Raw genomic sequence first — 15,751 nt, forward strand, 5'->3', positions numbered from 1 at the left:
TCTTATATTATAACCTGTTTTTCTATATTTACTATAATATTGATTAGAAAATATTTTCTTATTAGAATTTCCCTCTTTTTAATACTTATTATATTAAATCTAAATATTAATCTTTTATTAAAATAATATATCAAAAGTCTTTTATTTAATAAATATTCTTTTTTAACATAATTAGGTTTTTTATATGTTAATATTTACTTAATATTTCATTTATTATTTGAAATATATAATTCTTTATATTTAAAAGTGTATTTTTATAAACTAATTTTTCTATACCCTTAACTAAAATTAGTATAATTTCGAATATAAATATAAAAGAGCTTAATTGATAATGAGTTATTCGAGATTTAATTAATATTAATTGAGAAAGAGCTTCAATTAGATTGTAAAGGGTTTAAGAGATTCATTGATTTAGGTTGAAAGAGAAGGGAGTAGGTGTATAAATTCGAATATTTAATTTCGAGAATACAGCTTTAGGATTAAATGGGATTAAATCTATTCTTTGAAATTCTGATTTTATATTCTAAAAGATAATTGATTTCTTATATACAATTTTAAAAGCTATAAAGAATTCAATCTTTGAAATATAATTGATATATACCTTAATAAATTTATTAATTTGATTATTATATAAATGTTTTAGATTACTAAAATAGTCAATATTAAATGGTTGAGTTAAATAATTTGAATATAGTAGTAAATATAAATATATAATATTATTCTTTTTATAATATATTTGAAAAACTATTAATTCGTAGCTTTTATATTTATTCAATATTAATATTTAATATTTGCCCTTTCTTTAATTTTTAATATACTTGTTGAAGTATTTCAATTATTCTAAATTCGTTTTATTATTTGTTCATCTATTAGATATAGATTTAATAGTCTAATTTATAAAAAGATCGATTTCGATATATTAATTAGAGAGATAAACCTATTCTTGAATTATTAGAAATAAGGGAATAATTTTACTCTTTTTATTTCTATATATTATTATTATAGTTCATTCTCGATTACTTGATTGTACTATTTTACTTTTATTAATTTGTTTAATATTAATTATTATTATTGTTATATATATAATCCTTATTATAAAGTCTATTTTATCGAAATTATAGAAATCTTTATTCAAAATGTTATATTTCGTTTATATATTTGTAATTAATTGAAACCATTCTTTAAGAAGTTTAGGATTTTTGTAGAAAGCTTTTTGAAAGTTATAAATATAATTAAAACGTATTTTTAATTCAATTCAATGCTTTATGAATCAATATGCCTAAAGCTTTTCAATATATTTTGTATTCTTCGATTTGAGAATATGATTTATTATATCTTTTATATTCTTAGATTTAAGTAAAAAACCTTTCGAATCTATATTAAAAATATATTGAATGATTATTTTTTCTTTTAATTTTATAATCTTATAACAATTTGCTTAAGTCTTTATATACAAAAGTAAATTGTTTATTCTAGAACTAATTATTATATAAGGTATATTATATAATCGAGTAATTTATCAAATACTTAATTTTTTGTCTTTTTGAAAAGCTTTAATAATTAAAAGTAAATGTATTTCTTTATTTGTAGATTTTATAATAAATAGTTAATAAAATATATATTAAATATAAAGAGTATAAATTAAGGTGAAAATGACTTATTTGGTGATATAGCCCATTCGGTGTTAAACTATATTATTAGAGATACTAACTTTTAAAATATATTATATACTTTTTAACAAAGTAGACTGTTTAATTTTTCCCTATAGATTAACTTATAATCTCTTCTATTAGGTTTTTAATTATATAACTTATAGAAGATATAAATCTTTAAATTAATTTATTTATCTAATTAATTAAATCCTTTTTTTATTTTTTATTAAGGTATTAGTAAGTATCTTTATAAATAGAGACATAAGGAGCTACTTGTCTTTTATATTGTTAATATAATATAAAACAATTAATATTATAGATTTTTATAATAATAATTATATTAAGCTTCTTTTCAGCTTTAATTTGAGCTATTGCTTATTATATATAATCTTCTATAGCTAATATAAAATTCAATATAAGTTTTGTAATTGATATTTTTTGAGATTAAAAAGATTGTGTAAGATGTGGGGTTGTACAAGATGTAGGGATATCGGTTAACCGATATCCCTACATCGTGCACGCCCCTATATCGTGCACACTTTTATTTCTTTTAAAAAAGATATTCTAAATTTAATATATAATCAATCAATCATTGAATTCTATTAATAATTACAAATAATATATCATATTACTATTTATTTCTTATAAAGTAATCAAAATATAAAAATAATTATTATATATAATATAATTTCAATATTAAAACTATTAATATAAAAATATTATATATTAATTTATTTATTAATAGGAATAACGAAAATTGATTTTTTTGATTTTTTATATAAATTTGAATATATTTTAATATAAAGAATTGAAAAAATTAAGTTTTTATATTGTAAATTTGATATTATATCAATATATTATTCTAAGTTTTTATAAATAATCTTTTTTAAAATAAAAATTAATTATAAATCAAGTATATTATAATAATTTTTAATTTTTTTTAATTGTATAATATTATTAATAAATTAATTTTAATTAGAAAACTAAAAAAAAACTATATTTTATTAAATATATATATATAATCAATTATTAAAAGAATTATAAAAATTAAATATTAGGATTATATAATTAATAATAAGATATTTCTAAAAAAGATTTTTCTTTTAAATTTATTAAAAATAGAACTAATTTGAATATTAATAAAAAACAGAATATATTATAATAATATTTAATCTATAAAATTATTAGGAATATTATAAAATTTAAGGACTTTTTTTAAAAAAATAAATTCTTTTAAATATGGATTTATAATATTTTTTTTCTTTAAAAAAAATTAATAAATTTATTTATTAAGAAATTAGAATATATTATTTTATTTATTATTTTTTCATTTTATATATTAATTTATAATATAATAAGTTATAGTTTTTAATTAATTATTATTTTTATATAATTTTATTATTATTATATTATAGATTTTCTAATATATAAAAGTTTAATTTTCTAATTAAAATTCAAATAATAATTTCAGATTCTTAAAATCTATAAAGAAATATATTAAAATTCTTTAAAAAGGATTTTTAAATTCTTTTTATTTTTTTGAATATTATATATATTTTTGAAATTGTATTTAAAACTTAATTTTTCATATTTTTCAAAATTTCAAACTTTTTTTCAATAATAATAATATAAATAGATTCAAAAAACTTATTTTTAATAATATAGATTTATTCTAATATAAATTTTTATTAAATTATTAATATCTCAAAATATTATTTTTTAAATCAATTAATATTCTATTTAATATTTCAAATTCATTAAAAATTAACTATTATATTTCATTAATCTTCAATTTGTTTTTTATAAATTTTGATATTATTATAAATAGTTTTAGATTTATAATCAATTTTTAATTCAATAAATTAAAGCGTGCAAGATACAGGGTCGTGCACGATGCAGGGATATCGGTTATGGGTACAATCTGAAATGTTTTGTTTCAGATTGAATCGAATTCTTGACAAGGCAGATTGGATTAATCATTCACTATGACCAGTTCTATTCATATTTTTGCACCTGAAGTTATGTTTACTGGGTGCTATATCACATTGTCCATTAGTTTTCAAGGAAATCCTTATTTACTGTGAAAATCCTCATGGCGAGATTCAATCCTATCCGCCAAGTCTATATATTACCGGTACCTACTTAATGTTCGAGGAGGGTATCTTCAAGTGTACCTACATGGATCCACAAGGACTTTTCGGATAGCGTAGTCCGAATCAGCTACCTGTGTACGGAGTATATCAACTTCCCGCCCTGACAACACCCACCAACGTCCGATTCACCCCTCAATGAATTCCCATCTCGCTTCAACAGCCTAAAGTGGTCCAAAATCCATCGGGGCACGCAACATCTAAGAATAATTGAATTGTATGCTTTATAAGTGTAGTACTGACCACATAGCGATCGATCTTTACTTCGAAATTCAAAATTACTCTTACCTTGTAGGTTGGGATGATGTAGTGTATTAACATTTTGCCGAAACTAATGTCCGCTTCCAAAGGATTCGTCGTGTCTTGGCGATTGCAAGACGCATCTTGGTCTGGCCCGTAGGAACCTCATGAGTATATCGAGTTCCCCAATATCAATTTCTTCCAACACTTATGTACAAAGTTCAATCCTGAACTCCCTGTTTATCCGCCCAAGAGGGTTCAATGACCTTGCAAACGGCTTCATAGTCTTGAAATGTTTGCTGATCCATATTTTCCTCCGGCGTCGTGAAAAACATCGTCCAATTCGTATTAGCCAGTTTTAAAGTAGCTCTACTGCGCTCAAAATACCATTTGTTTACTGGGTTGTCCTGTCATCTCATCAATACCAAGCATCAAAGCAAGACCATGGATCCAATATGCTTCTTACCTTACGACTTCTCCAACAAACACCGCCAGGAAAACAATCTCTCACCATAGATTTAAAAACCACATCTGCAACACCGCCCGACCCCTGGCTTCTCTTTAAGACGGCAAATTTGTCGAGATATGGCACCATTCGCTTACGACTTTCTTCACTTCCATCGTCTGGAACGCCGGGTGGTAGTTCCCAGGTCAGTAATGCCCCCCCTTCGTATTCGCCTGCAATAATCACTCCAGCTATGCGATCATTGACACGTCTTAAATAATCCTGAACATCTAGTTTCTTATTGAAAGAATCCTCGATCAAATGTACTAGGCGGGGTAAGTCAATTTGAGGATCAGTTAAGCTTATCTGTGGAACACCAGCGATAGGTGGTTGCCAAGGGGTGGTTTTTGGGTCTGGAAAAATGGTCACTGGCATTCCATGTTTTGCAAAGGTGGCTGGGGCCGGTTTAGTTGATGGTGTAATTGGTTCGTTTTTATTCATTGGGCCCAATCTTCCGACAGGAAGGGATGAAGAGAATGCTGGCTTGTCGGTAAGTAGGTTGTGAATCAATGGATTTCGTTGTCGTCGTGTACCAACCCCAGCAGCCTTGAATTCGTGTTGTTTTCCGGAATTCGCAGCTTCATCAGGTGTAGTTATCAAAGCAGAAGAGCTAGGAGGCAATATGGTCAAAGCACTTCGAACTAATTCCAGATTATCCAAATGAAATTTCATTTTTTGATCTTGCTGTAAAGGTGAACCACTTTGGTGCGGGAATGAATTTTTGAGCTCGCCAGTTTTTTGTTCGGTAAAGCTGGAAAGGGGAGTATTATCTCCGAGATTAGAATTCGAGCCTGCTTCTGCAGGTGGTGGCTGCTTGGATGTTTCGCTATACAACCCTCCTGTTTTGAGAAGATCTTGCTTCGCTAGCTCATATTCTTGTTCCATATTCAGAAAAACGTGGTAACCGTTTTTGCGGTCCGAAGCTGGAATACCCCCAAGAGGATCGATCAGAATTAGACGATCAAGCGATACCTCATTTTGTGAGGCTTGTAAGTGCTCTTTGACGACATTAGGATGTTCATCCGGTGATTGCGGAGGCAAGATCCCTGCAAATTCTCGGGTTAATGCCATGGCAACATCACTAGCGGTGATTGATACCGCCGTTTGAGTAGCATCCGTATGACCTATTGAAGGTAACACAGGGAGTACTCCTCGTCTCAATGGCGTCATCAATAGCTCCCTAAATGTGACATGCACCCTGCCTTTTAGATACGGTTGTTGCTCGACATCAGCTCGATTTTCTGCAATTCCTATCACATTGTCCACTAGCCGTGCTTCTGTCCCACTAGCATCAATGGCAGTCACAACACGAGCGGCTTGCTCTTTAACCCGATTCCTCCATTCGCATTTAGATACCTCCAGATGGTTATCGGTTCCATCCTCGCAATCCACCACAACAGTGCTGAACAGTCCAAGTCTACACAGTTTTGATAAAGTTTTCCCAATCCCATTCAATGTTTCGTCATCTAGCAGTTGTGGAGCTCTAATTTTCACCAAAGCAACATGTAATATGGAGCCGCCCAATGTGGTTTGTGAGACTACTGGCTGTTGTACAAACTTTGGACTTTCTGCCACGGCCCTCGTTGCTGTATAAATGCTTCCCAAGTTTGCGCCATTCTCATTTGTGTTCTGTTGAACAAATTCTTGGGGTTTCGGCTTTGCAGGAGAAGTATTTGGAGGTTTGAAGTTTTGGATATAAGAGCGAGCTTCGCGTTTAGTTGCGGACGAACCAAGGACCGATAGAAAGAAGTCCTAAAGGTTGTAAGTATTTCAGTTGAATGGTTTGATGGAAGATATCCCACTCTATCAATAGCTTTAGCCTTCTTCTTGGCTTGATGTTGAGTCGAAAGCTTTTCGCAAGTTTCTTTTGCCAAATCTTCCCTCACTTTACTAGCCGCCGATTGATTCGAAGTATATGTACGTCTGCTATCACTACCTTGAACAAGATAGTTCCCATGTTTTGTCAATGATTGAATCTTCGTAGAATGTTAGTAAGTGTCTCATCATGAGAATCACCATTTGACTCACGTTATGACCAGCCGCTTCTTTGCCCTTTTTCAAGGCGAAATTTTGCAATAACATATTGCATATTGATTTGAATTATTCAGAAGAAGTCATTGGAAAGCACTCTGCTGGGGAAAATATTAAAATCATAATTTTCCATGTGAAGGTAGATTGTTGAGAATAATAACAAAGAAAGAGAGGCATTTTCATTATATGAAGTAATAGATAATGTGTGCTTGTGCGAAAGTCGATTCACATCTCCACACCATTCATCCGATAACGCTTTTCGATAAACGCGAATTGGGGTAGGAAGCTCACACGTGAAAGTGTGAAAATGATGAAAAAACAATTAACTAGAACTACGAAGTAAACTTTCGTGTTTTGCTCATTTCAATTTGGCGTCATGAGTATTAAAGGATCTTATCTGTCGAAATGAAATCATAAGGCTGTGCAGGCGAGACAGGGTGTACAAATGATGCTTGGAATCGGATATTTAGTCTTGTATGATGTTTCCTGCTTGACGAGATGCTAGATAGCTATACGTAAAAACACCTAGGTAATTGCTTTGGGTAGAATAAGTAAAAGTGATATAGAGTCGGCTCTTTACCGGTATACGACGCTCCGCTACGACGCTCCGCTGGGCCACTGCCGTGGAGGCTCTTTCGCTTCGCTCCAGGGGAAAAAGTATGTTCAAACTGCATCCTAGGTAATGCTGCAGTAGATCGAACGCAGCATGCTCATATGCCGTTGCATGTCTAGTACTGGCAACTAGTAGTCTAAAATAGTCTGCCTCCACGGCATCATTTGCAAGTGTGCGTAAGGTACCGATACTGCAGATATCTTGGGCTTTACCTAGCACTTATGGAAAGTGTACATTCTTCTCGGATTTATTCATATTGCATTCAATTGCTCCTTCACAATATTCTACCAACACTCACGTTGCAAAGGGCCAGTAGACACACCGTTCTTCTAATAAAACAAGTACGAAGGACTGAAAGACCCGTATTCGAATCCCATGAGTGAGTAAAATCGGTGTTTATCCCAAATTCTTCCTTTGCTTTGTCAACAGTGGGACCAAATGGCTTCATTCCGACCTAGGTGATAATTGTAACTCCGATATAACATCACAATCTACCCAGTATGTAATCATACATCCAAGGTCGGGACCGGAAGGTTTGGTATGTATCTTCGTAAATGCTCATGAAAGACGTCTCGAATCTCAATTGAGAGAACATTTTCATACTTTATATTCCACACATTGTCGTAGTTACTTCGTAATTACTTCGTACATCCCCGTTTCTTTCAAACCACACGAAACTCATACAAAATGGGGCTTCAGTTGGCATGGATTGGTCTTGGAAACATGGGTAGAGTCAGTTTCTCAAAATCTACCTAGCCCGCAACTTCATTCAAGAAGTTGGAGCATAGTTAACACAAATATCACAGGGCATGTGCAAGAACCTCGTTGAGAAAGGAAACCTCGATAATCCCCTTATAATCTTCAACCGCACAACCAAGCGTGCAGAAGATCTTAGCTCTTCGCTCCCATCCGGCAAATCCACCGTCTCTTCCTCCATTACCGATCTCGTCTCAAAATCCGATATCATTTTTACATGCGTAGGAGATGATGCTGCTATTAACGAGACAATCGACGCTGGAATCAAGAATGGCGCCGCTGGAAAACTTTTCGTAGATTGTTCAACTGTTCATCCAGATACCACTGAAGATTTGGCTAAGAGGATTAGTGCTGCAGGAGGTGACTTTGTTGCATGCCCCGTTTTCGGTGCTCCTGCTATGGCTGAAAGTGGGCAACTCATCTGCGTTCTTGCTGGTCCAAAAGAGTCGGTAGAGAAGGTTATACCATACACTAAAGGAGTTATTGGTAAAGCCACTATTGATTTTGGTGGACAACCAGTTGGAAAAGCTTCACTTTTGAAGGTTGTTGGGAATACCTTTGTTTTCAATATGGTTGAGACTCTTTCCGAAGGACATGTTCTTGCAGAGAAATCCGGATTGGGTGTCGAGAACCTTCATCAATTCATCGAGACTTTATTCCCAGGTCCATATGCCGCTTACTCTGGTAGAATGTTGTCGGGCGATTATCACAAGAGAGAGGAACCATTATTTGCTGTCAATTTAGCTAGAAAAGATGCAAGACATGCTATGGCATTGGCTAAGAGCGCCGGTACTCAGATGAAGGCTCTCGAGGTTGCAGATGCTCATTTGGAGGGAGTTCAGAACCACAAGGGAGAAGCTGGTGATGTTGCTGCTATTTATGGAGCTGTTAGACAAGAGGCTGGCTTGAAATTCGAGAATTAGAGTGTGATATTTGAGTTGATATTGTAATCAATCAAATAAACATCGAAATCACAACATAGAAATTGTTTCTATATGTAACAATCGACTGAATGTCGTTAGTTTAATAATAATGTGCGAAGAAATGATAGGTAGATTTGATCGCATAATTTATTTATGTATAAGTTACTCGTAGTTAACTTACCAAAAAAGAAAGAGCTGACGCGCCAAGCCAAACTACTAGCGCGAGCAGTACCTAGAAACCTTGAATCAAGCTCCATCATTTAATCACCAACCTCGAATAAGACGACCGCCTCTAGCAACTCCAAACACTCCGAATCCAGACCTCACGACTTCATTATCACAAAATCAACATGGCAAACGGGTATGGCTCATTGTTCACTCGTGCAATCATATTCTGAAACGGCGAGATCACAATCACAGCTAACAAGATGGATTGAATAGTTGGAGTATCATCATCGGCCTCATTATTGTTGTGCTTGCTTCTGCGGCAGCATGGTTCCTTTCTCCCAAAGGCGAAAATCAAACGTATGTATCTATCGCGCCCCGATACAGTGTATCGAACTATTTGCGGATGAATAGATGGATATGGGCTGGATACGGGCAACTTTTTTGAAATATCGGTGGCTAATTGTTGGTATACAGAATCTGGCGCAGTTCCCTCATCCTCTCTTTCGCAAGTTGTTATCTTATGTGGGGTACGTATTCCCATCGCAATCGATCCAGATTACACGGAGAAGGGAATAGAAGGAATGGGCCTAAGAACGATACTAACATTGACAACAGCGATCACGTTCTTAGCACAATGGCATCCACTTATCGTACCCAGAAGAGGAGACTTAAGACCGGAGTATGCAAGACATATGAGTTGAGTGGCTATTACAGTTAGACGCGCATGATGGTGAAAGAGAATGAAGAAGAATGAGATGTACTATTTGGCGTTTATGGGATGGGATCGACTCTAATGGAGGAATGAAATGCGACTCGTGTATACTTATAGGAATTGATTGTGGAAATGGAAGCTTTGGTTATCAGGCACTGAATTGAGATTCCCCCTAGCCCGCCTCCACAGCAATGGCCTCCAGAGGTCCAAAGCAGCGATACTTGTTTCTCTTATTTGATTGTTTCTGATGCGGTCAAGCCCCAAGATTCCGGTTTCCTCGCTGCGCTCGAATGCCGGTTTGCAATATGATCCTGGGAGTATAGGCATACCTTGTGGGAATCTATACCTCTGCAGTAAAGCTGGAATTTCAGATGCTTAGTTCACTATGGCAAACGAAAATCTATGAGCATGTCGTCGTGCTGAGCAGTGATGCGCCATTCTCCCTGACATTCAACTATCAGCCCCGCAAATATCAATCATCTAGAGTGTTTGGGGTATATAGCATTCATATTCGTTTTTATCATAAATCTTCCCTCCATTCTTCACTCTTCTCAATCACCCTAAGCCCAACCTTCCACCCCATTCCCTGCCCAGTTCCACTATCGCCCAAAGCGCCTTTCCATCAGCCGCTACCCCTGAATCCCCAACGGTGTCAACTCCATCCAAGCCCACCGCCCAAAGTATCCCCCTCCCAACCATCCACCTACTAATCGCCCCAACCGTCGCCAATATCGCTGCAGTCCCATACCCACAATCCAGTAGGATTTTCAAAGCCTCCACGTTATTCGCAACAACAGCCCAACCTAAGCTTCTCGCCGCAGCCGGTACGTCATACTCCCATATTACCATCAAAATAGGGAACAATTTCGTAGAGGACGAGACTAGTAGTGCTGTAGATACGGAATTCGGACGGGTGTATTTTGGGAGGAGACCGAGGAGTACTAAAGGCGAAAGTGGCGAGGATGTGAGAAAGCGGATAGAGAGGTGAAAGCTTAGTGTTGAGAGGGCGCAGAGGATTAGAAAGAATACATATTGGAAGACAATGGGTTGAGCGGCTAGACGGAGGAAATTCGTATTGTCTGTTTCAACTGGAGCGGAGATGGGCGCGGAGGTTTGTTTTTCGATACGTGCCCATGTTAGGTAGACGTCAAAGAGAAGGAGAAGGACGCCGAGACGGATTATTGAAGGCTTAGAAGACAAATGTCAACATAAGATCTGTCTTTGTGTTAGGGAGAGGAAATATCATACGTCAAATTGATCATGTTCTCTCATTAAAGTATTATGCAACAAATGTCTATAAACCTTTCCGTCCCCAAAACTATTAGCCTTCCCCTCCCTCAAGTATACATATGTATGTGTGTGTGTGTGTGTAAACATCATAAGGTTAAGACGAGAGAAACCAACCTGTGGTTTAATCAAAACCAAATCAATAAACAAAACCACAAAATCATGCTCAACATATTTATCGCAAAATCGTCCACAATTCTTGCAAACGGTTAAGCGTACTCCATGACCAGTTGATCCTCCGGAATACTCGGTATAGAGTTGGGTAGTCGGATAGCGACACTCGATACAGATGGGCATTTCATATATCAGTGAGGAGAGAGGTGAATGGGAGAAGAATCCATATTGAGGATATATTGAATTGAGATTGTGAGTGAGATGGGAGGATGGGGGAACGCGAACGCGATGTGAAGGTGGTCTGTGCTGAAGCTTTTAACCCCCGCCCGCCGATGGGAATGGCTCGAGGATGAGGATGAGTATCTTTTTGTTTTGCCCGCTATGAAACTCTATGCAACAACCCCAACGTGACTGGTAGGAGGATACTACTACTTATTCAAAGTCGATTGAAGGTTCATCTTCTCGAAATGCTTCTTGAATACTTCTTACATACTTTGCTCACAAACTAACTTGGTCAACTAATCCTAATTTCATTCCATCTTTTGGTGCTTAAACTCAACTTGGATACCTACTTACTTACACACTCTCCAGAGCAATTGACAAAATGTTCGAAATCACCTCAAACGGCACCAAAAAGCGCAAGCTCAGTACTCAGTCTTGTGAGAGAGATGCTGCCCATTCTTGATTTGCCAAATGAGACTCTTCCATTGAAAGCTCCTGGAAGAAGTGTTACAAGTGTTGCTTAAGCGGCCCAACCTATCGGAAATACTCAGCCGGGCATGGAGTTTGTTCTTGCTGAATTGTCTAGATTGCGAGAGCAAGTAGTAAAGTTGGGAAATGGAAATACTGCAGGCTTGGAAACTGAATCGGGCTCGCCAGCTGTCGTCGACTTGACTGATGACGACGAGGTACTATCTCCCGTGAAACGAGAGCATGGGTCAAATGATTCGGATGTTGCAAACGATCTCGAGGATGTGTAAGTCAGAAAGCACCAGTTATAAAAGCACACGGGCTTGCTAGGTTGGTTAGCATGCCTGTACCTAAATGATAGAAGGTGTTAGGAGTGTACAGAATGTATCACAGGTAAGAGATAGTCCAAGTTCTTACCTCAAACATTCGCGTAGTCTACAATTGACTTCAAAAAGAATTCGCAACCAGCCATGATTGATACATATATCTGGTTTTAGAATACAGTGCAAATGCCCACAGTAGTGAGACGAATGCCTTTGACTCAGAGTTTGTATCTCCCTCCTCAACCACACACAAAATTCGAGTATCGTTTCTTGCGCGATAGGCCTGGAGGGTATCGCACCGCAGACGGATGGTACTCGTCAAATGGATCAAAAGGAGCGTTTGCCAACATTGGTCCTTACGGTTTGACGAACCGCCAATTTGACCCTCTTCTACCTTATCGTCCTGGTGTACATGGTGCTCAAATTTCGCCATACCTACCACCGAACAAGATAGGTCAAACATTTCCTCTTTTCATCAGCGATATTGGCGACCCACATTTCCATTATTATGGAACATACGAAGTTATGGTTTCTGATCGTCTTGGTCACAATGAAATGCTCGAGCTTCCAGAGAAAATCAAACGCCATTGGGCACGAAAGCTTGGCACAGGTTCTACTCATGGTTTGAAAGCTTCTTCGATCATCTACGCATTGAGAGATATATAGCCCAGAAAGGAATATGGATAGCGGAATGTGGAGAATGACAGCTACACCAATCAAGAGGGCAGTGAAATGGAACCAATCGACTCTGTGTCAAAAAGTATCACTGAAGAAGAGGCTCAGGTTATCACAGAGGGGGCAGTCATGGCAGCTTTAGATAGAGTATGTACATCCTTGGTAAAGGGTAAAGGAAATAACTGCTAAAAGAGATTCCGTAGCACGATTTGGATGATTCTCCAGGAGTTTCATTGTACTATGAATACCTCAAGTGCCTCGGCTACGATCTGGACTTATATCACACATTGATGACCAACATCAACGGGCTATGAAAATGCTTAACTCGTCATTGCTTTCACTGGCACTACATAACTTCATCCGACACTCTTGAGTGATCAATCTTACGTCCAATTGAATCAACGACCATCTCGAGTTTGACGTATAGCCTGCAATACTGAAGGTCTCAAGTTCAGAGTTGGCAGCCATACGATGTCAATCATGGATTGTGAAGGCTTGGATAGATGATACGAGAGCCTATATAAGGAGAGTGGTGAGTATGGTAGAGCTAGTAACGGGTTTGTATAATAGATAAGGCAAGATACTCTGTCCGTGTTAATGACTGATACCCAATATTCGAAAATCAAATTTCTGCAAATGCTTTTTCTTCTGTGGAAATCTCTTAGGTCAGACAAACATGATGATAAATTGTTCAGTGCAGGGCGAAACTGTGCCTGAATGATATTCAATAAGCCAATCATATAGACTAGCTTTCTAGTTTTTCACATTCAGTTTAGTTTATTTCCTGCCCCGTGGGTATGCAATCACAACGTCTCTTTCGTCTTACTCGACAATGAACGTGCAATGATATCACGCAGTGAGTAGTTCCTAGCGGCATTTCGAAAATTCGGAAAGGATCACCTAAGGTCGAATCTTTGAAAGAATATTGCGATCCGCAGTTTCAAGGGGCATGGAATAATCCTGAAGGCCATATGCCACAGTTCACCTCAACGCATGAAATTTTTGCAAAAGATAGTGCTATATCACTCTTTTTGAGTTCCTTGCTGAAATATGAGAGCAAGAGCTGGCCACCATTGAGCGAGCTTGTTAATTGAAACATTCGGATCATATAAAGAATGCATCTAAAAAGGTCAAAAGCAAATCGTATCTGTGGCAGTCTTTCTACTCAGCCAACACATTTGCTGACCCGCTCTAGGATGTATATTATACTTCAGTGCTGCACAATGCTTTCTTGAGAACATGGCGAAGAGTACAGGGTAAGAATCGCCTTATAATTTTATAGTTTTGATTGATTTGTTAGCACTCAACAGTCTATTAGAAGTTCAATATTTCCATATATGCACTAAAGCTCTCTCCGTTTACTCTTTCACATATCGAAATGAAAGGATCTAGTACGCCACCCAGGAACATTTTACCAGTCTGGGTATCGTGAACTGCAACCGTGGTAGCTGGTAAAGTATTCCCGTCATCTTCCATCATCTTAACCACATTCCAACCCCATCCTTCTCCCTCGCCCATCTCGCCTAATTTAATGATCCTAAATACTGCGCTTGGAATGTTGGCCTCTATATTTTGTGAGTCTTTGATTGCTTTATGCAAGGCAGGTACAGTGGCGGCGTAGATATCTCCATTCTTATCGACACTTATGTCATTTATCGGGTATGGGAGATTGATAGTATCAACATTTCGGAGTCGCTGTTCTGCTTCCAAGGAAAACACTTGGATCTGACCAGAAATAGAAGAAGGAACATAGAGTAAATTGTCATGGCCGAGTGCTATCCCATTCGGTACTTTGAGGTTTTTTGGAGACTTTGTAATACCACATTCTGTGGAGGGAGGCATACAATAACCAATGCTTCCACCTCCAAGAACGAGGTTTGAATATCCTCGCTAAAGATCGAAGATTAGCGTGTGTTTCGTGTTCAACTTTGAGATGACCTACCGAACTACCCTTTGAGCTAAAAGCATTCGTAAACATGAATAAATGCTCATCGACCCAAGCCACGTGCCTAGATGTTTCAATATCGATATTCGTGAAGGTTTGCTTATGGGTCATGGTTTTGCTTCCCAGTGTGGTTGTAAAGTACTCAATCGTACTATTCGAATTTGTCTGGAATTGGTTGACAGAATCTGCTTTTCCAGCTTCTTCGAAAGGACGATCATTGACGAGAACGATGTGCAACTGCTTATTGCTTTTTGAATCCACTCGGATGTCAAATCCATGAAGATTAAGTCTTCCATCGTTATTTATCCCTTGAAAGTTTTGTGTTTGGAGCCATGTCAATCGATTCTTGACCGGGCCAGCTCCACGTGTATCCAAGACGGCAATTCGATCAGACAAACTGCGGCCCGAGGAATTCAGATGATTCAAACTAAGGGGCTTAGTCTGTGAAGTCCGAAAGTCGAAGTATATAGTGCTGGAGACATACCTCAGAAACCACTCAGCTCGACCCCTTGTATCCGAACATGCCATATAAAGCATTCCACTTTCCTGGTGCAACCACATATCCGCACAACCAGCCAAACCTACATCGTCAACCTTCTCACACTCGACATCGAAGTTGAGGAAAGGTTCTAGAGTCCGATTGTATCCCAAGGTGCCAAGAATCAACGATTTGTAAATAATTTGATAGAATATGGTACCAACGACTACGCCGACCAGCGCTAGCCGGAAACCTATTCTTGCCATGAATCTCAAGTTTAAAAACATAGAGAACAAAAATTAAAACGGATGATGATGGGATGAATGTCCTCATAATATGTGGCCATTTCGCTCAGACGCAGGTTTGAAACCCGAAAATGTACTACGCTATGATCATGTTCGACCTGGACATCAACCCTCAAATTTGACAAAACTAAGTTGTCTAAGCGGAAACCAGAAAATACAACCGAGTGCTTCTAGAGTCACGAGA

The 15,751-nt window shown here is 36.8% G+C and overlaps 6 protein-coding genes across 6 annotated transcripts; 3 read left to right on the top strand and 3 right to left on the bottom strand.

Moving 5' to 3' along the window:
• Window positions 1–4,263: 4,263 nt before the first annotated feature.
• EAF01_001093 (uncharacterized protein) lies at window positions 4,264–6,629 on the bottom strand (the record flags this gene model as incomplete). Its single annotated transcript, XM_038909343.1, has 4 exons — window positions 4,264–4,449; window positions 4,509–6,299; window positions 6,350–6,523; window positions 6,576–6,629. 4 exons carry the CDS (start codon window positions 6,627–6,629, stop codon window positions 4,264–4,266), a joined length of 2,205 nt encoding a protein of 734 aa, XP_038776249.1.
• Window positions 6,630–7,878: 1,249 nt separating this feature from the next.
• On the top strand, window positions 7,879–8,870 carry EAF01_001094 (uncharacterized protein; the record flags this gene model as incomplete). Its single annotated transcript, XM_038909344.1, has 2 exons — window positions 7,879–7,923; window positions 7,998–8,870. 2 exons carry the CDS (start codon window positions 7,879–7,881, stop codon window positions 8,868–8,870), a joined length of 918 nt encoding a protein of 305 aa, XP_038776250.1.
• Window positions 8,871–9,220: 350 nt separating this feature from the next.
• On the top strand, window positions 9,221–9,739 carry EAF01_001095 (uncharacterized protein; the record flags this gene model as incomplete). The annotated part of the gene is made up of 4 exons (XM_038909345.1): window positions 9,221–9,231; window positions 9,312–9,395; window positions 9,513–9,565; window positions 9,654–9,739. 4 exons carry the CDS (start codon window positions 9,221–9,223, stop codon window positions 9,737–9,739), a joined length of 234 nt encoding a protein of 77 aa, XP_038776251.1.
• A 566-nt stretch (window positions 9,740–10,305) lies between these two features.
• EAF01_001096 (uncharacterized protein) lies at window positions 10,306–11,334 on the bottom strand (the record flags this gene model as incomplete). Its single annotated transcript, XM_038909346.1, has 2 exons — window positions 10,306–10,938; window positions 11,155–11,334. The coding sequence occupies 2 exons, from the start codon at window positions 11,332–11,334 to the stop codon at window positions 10,306–10,308; spliced, it is 813 nt and encodes a 270-aa protein (XP_038776252.1).
• A 421-nt stretch (window positions 11,335–11,755) lies between these two features.
• EAF01_001097 (uncharacterized protein) lies at window positions 11,756–13,153 on the top strand (the record flags this gene model as incomplete). The annotated part of the gene is made up of 5 exons (XM_038909347.1): window positions 11,756–11,810; window positions 11,899–12,127; window positions 12,446–12,786; window positions 12,886–12,986; window positions 13,043–13,153. 5 exons carry the CDS (start codon window positions 11,756–11,758, stop codon window positions 13,151–13,153), a joined length of 837 nt encoding a protein of 278 aa, XP_038776253.1.
• Window positions 13,154–14,144: 991 nt separating this feature from the next.
• EAF01_001098 (uncharacterized protein) lies at window positions 14,145–15,583 on the bottom strand. Its single transcript, XM_038909348.1, has 3 exons — window positions 15,269–15,583; window positions 14,782–15,211; window positions 14,145–14,729 (listed from the first exon to the last, which is right to left on the bottom strand). Exons 1-3 carry the CDS (start codon window positions 15,547–15,549, stop codon window positions 14,154–14,156), a joined length of 1,287 nt encoding a protein of 428 aa, XP_038776254.1. The 5' UTR covers window positions 15,550–15,583; the 3' UTR covers window positions 14,145–14,153.
• Window positions 15,584–15,751: the final 168 nt, after the last annotated feature.

The sequence above is a fragment of the Botrytis porri genome, assembly GCF_014898465.1.
Source record: "Botrytis porri strain MUCL 3234 chromosome Unknown BPOR_001, whole genome shotgun sequence".
In the NCBI taxonomy this organism is placed as follows: Eukaryota; Fungi; Ascomycota; class Leotiomycetes; order Helotiales; family Sclerotiniaceae; genus Botrytis; species Botrytis porri.

Bases quoted from the DNA above. Each gene is read 5' to 3' on its own strand.
- EAF01_001098 (XM_038909348.1), bottom strand. From the start codon at position 15,549: ATGTTTTTAAACTTGAGATTCATGGCAAGAATAGGTTTCCGGCTAGCG. The intron at 15,212-15,268 runs GTATGTCTCCAG...TAAGCCCCTTAG, and splicing joins CGAGCTGAGTGGTTTCTGAG to TTTGAATCATCTGAATTCCT. The intron at 14,730-14,781 runs GTAGGTCATCTC...TTCGATCTTTAG, and splicing joins TTAGCTCAAAGGGTAGTTCG to CGAGGATATTCAAACCTCGT.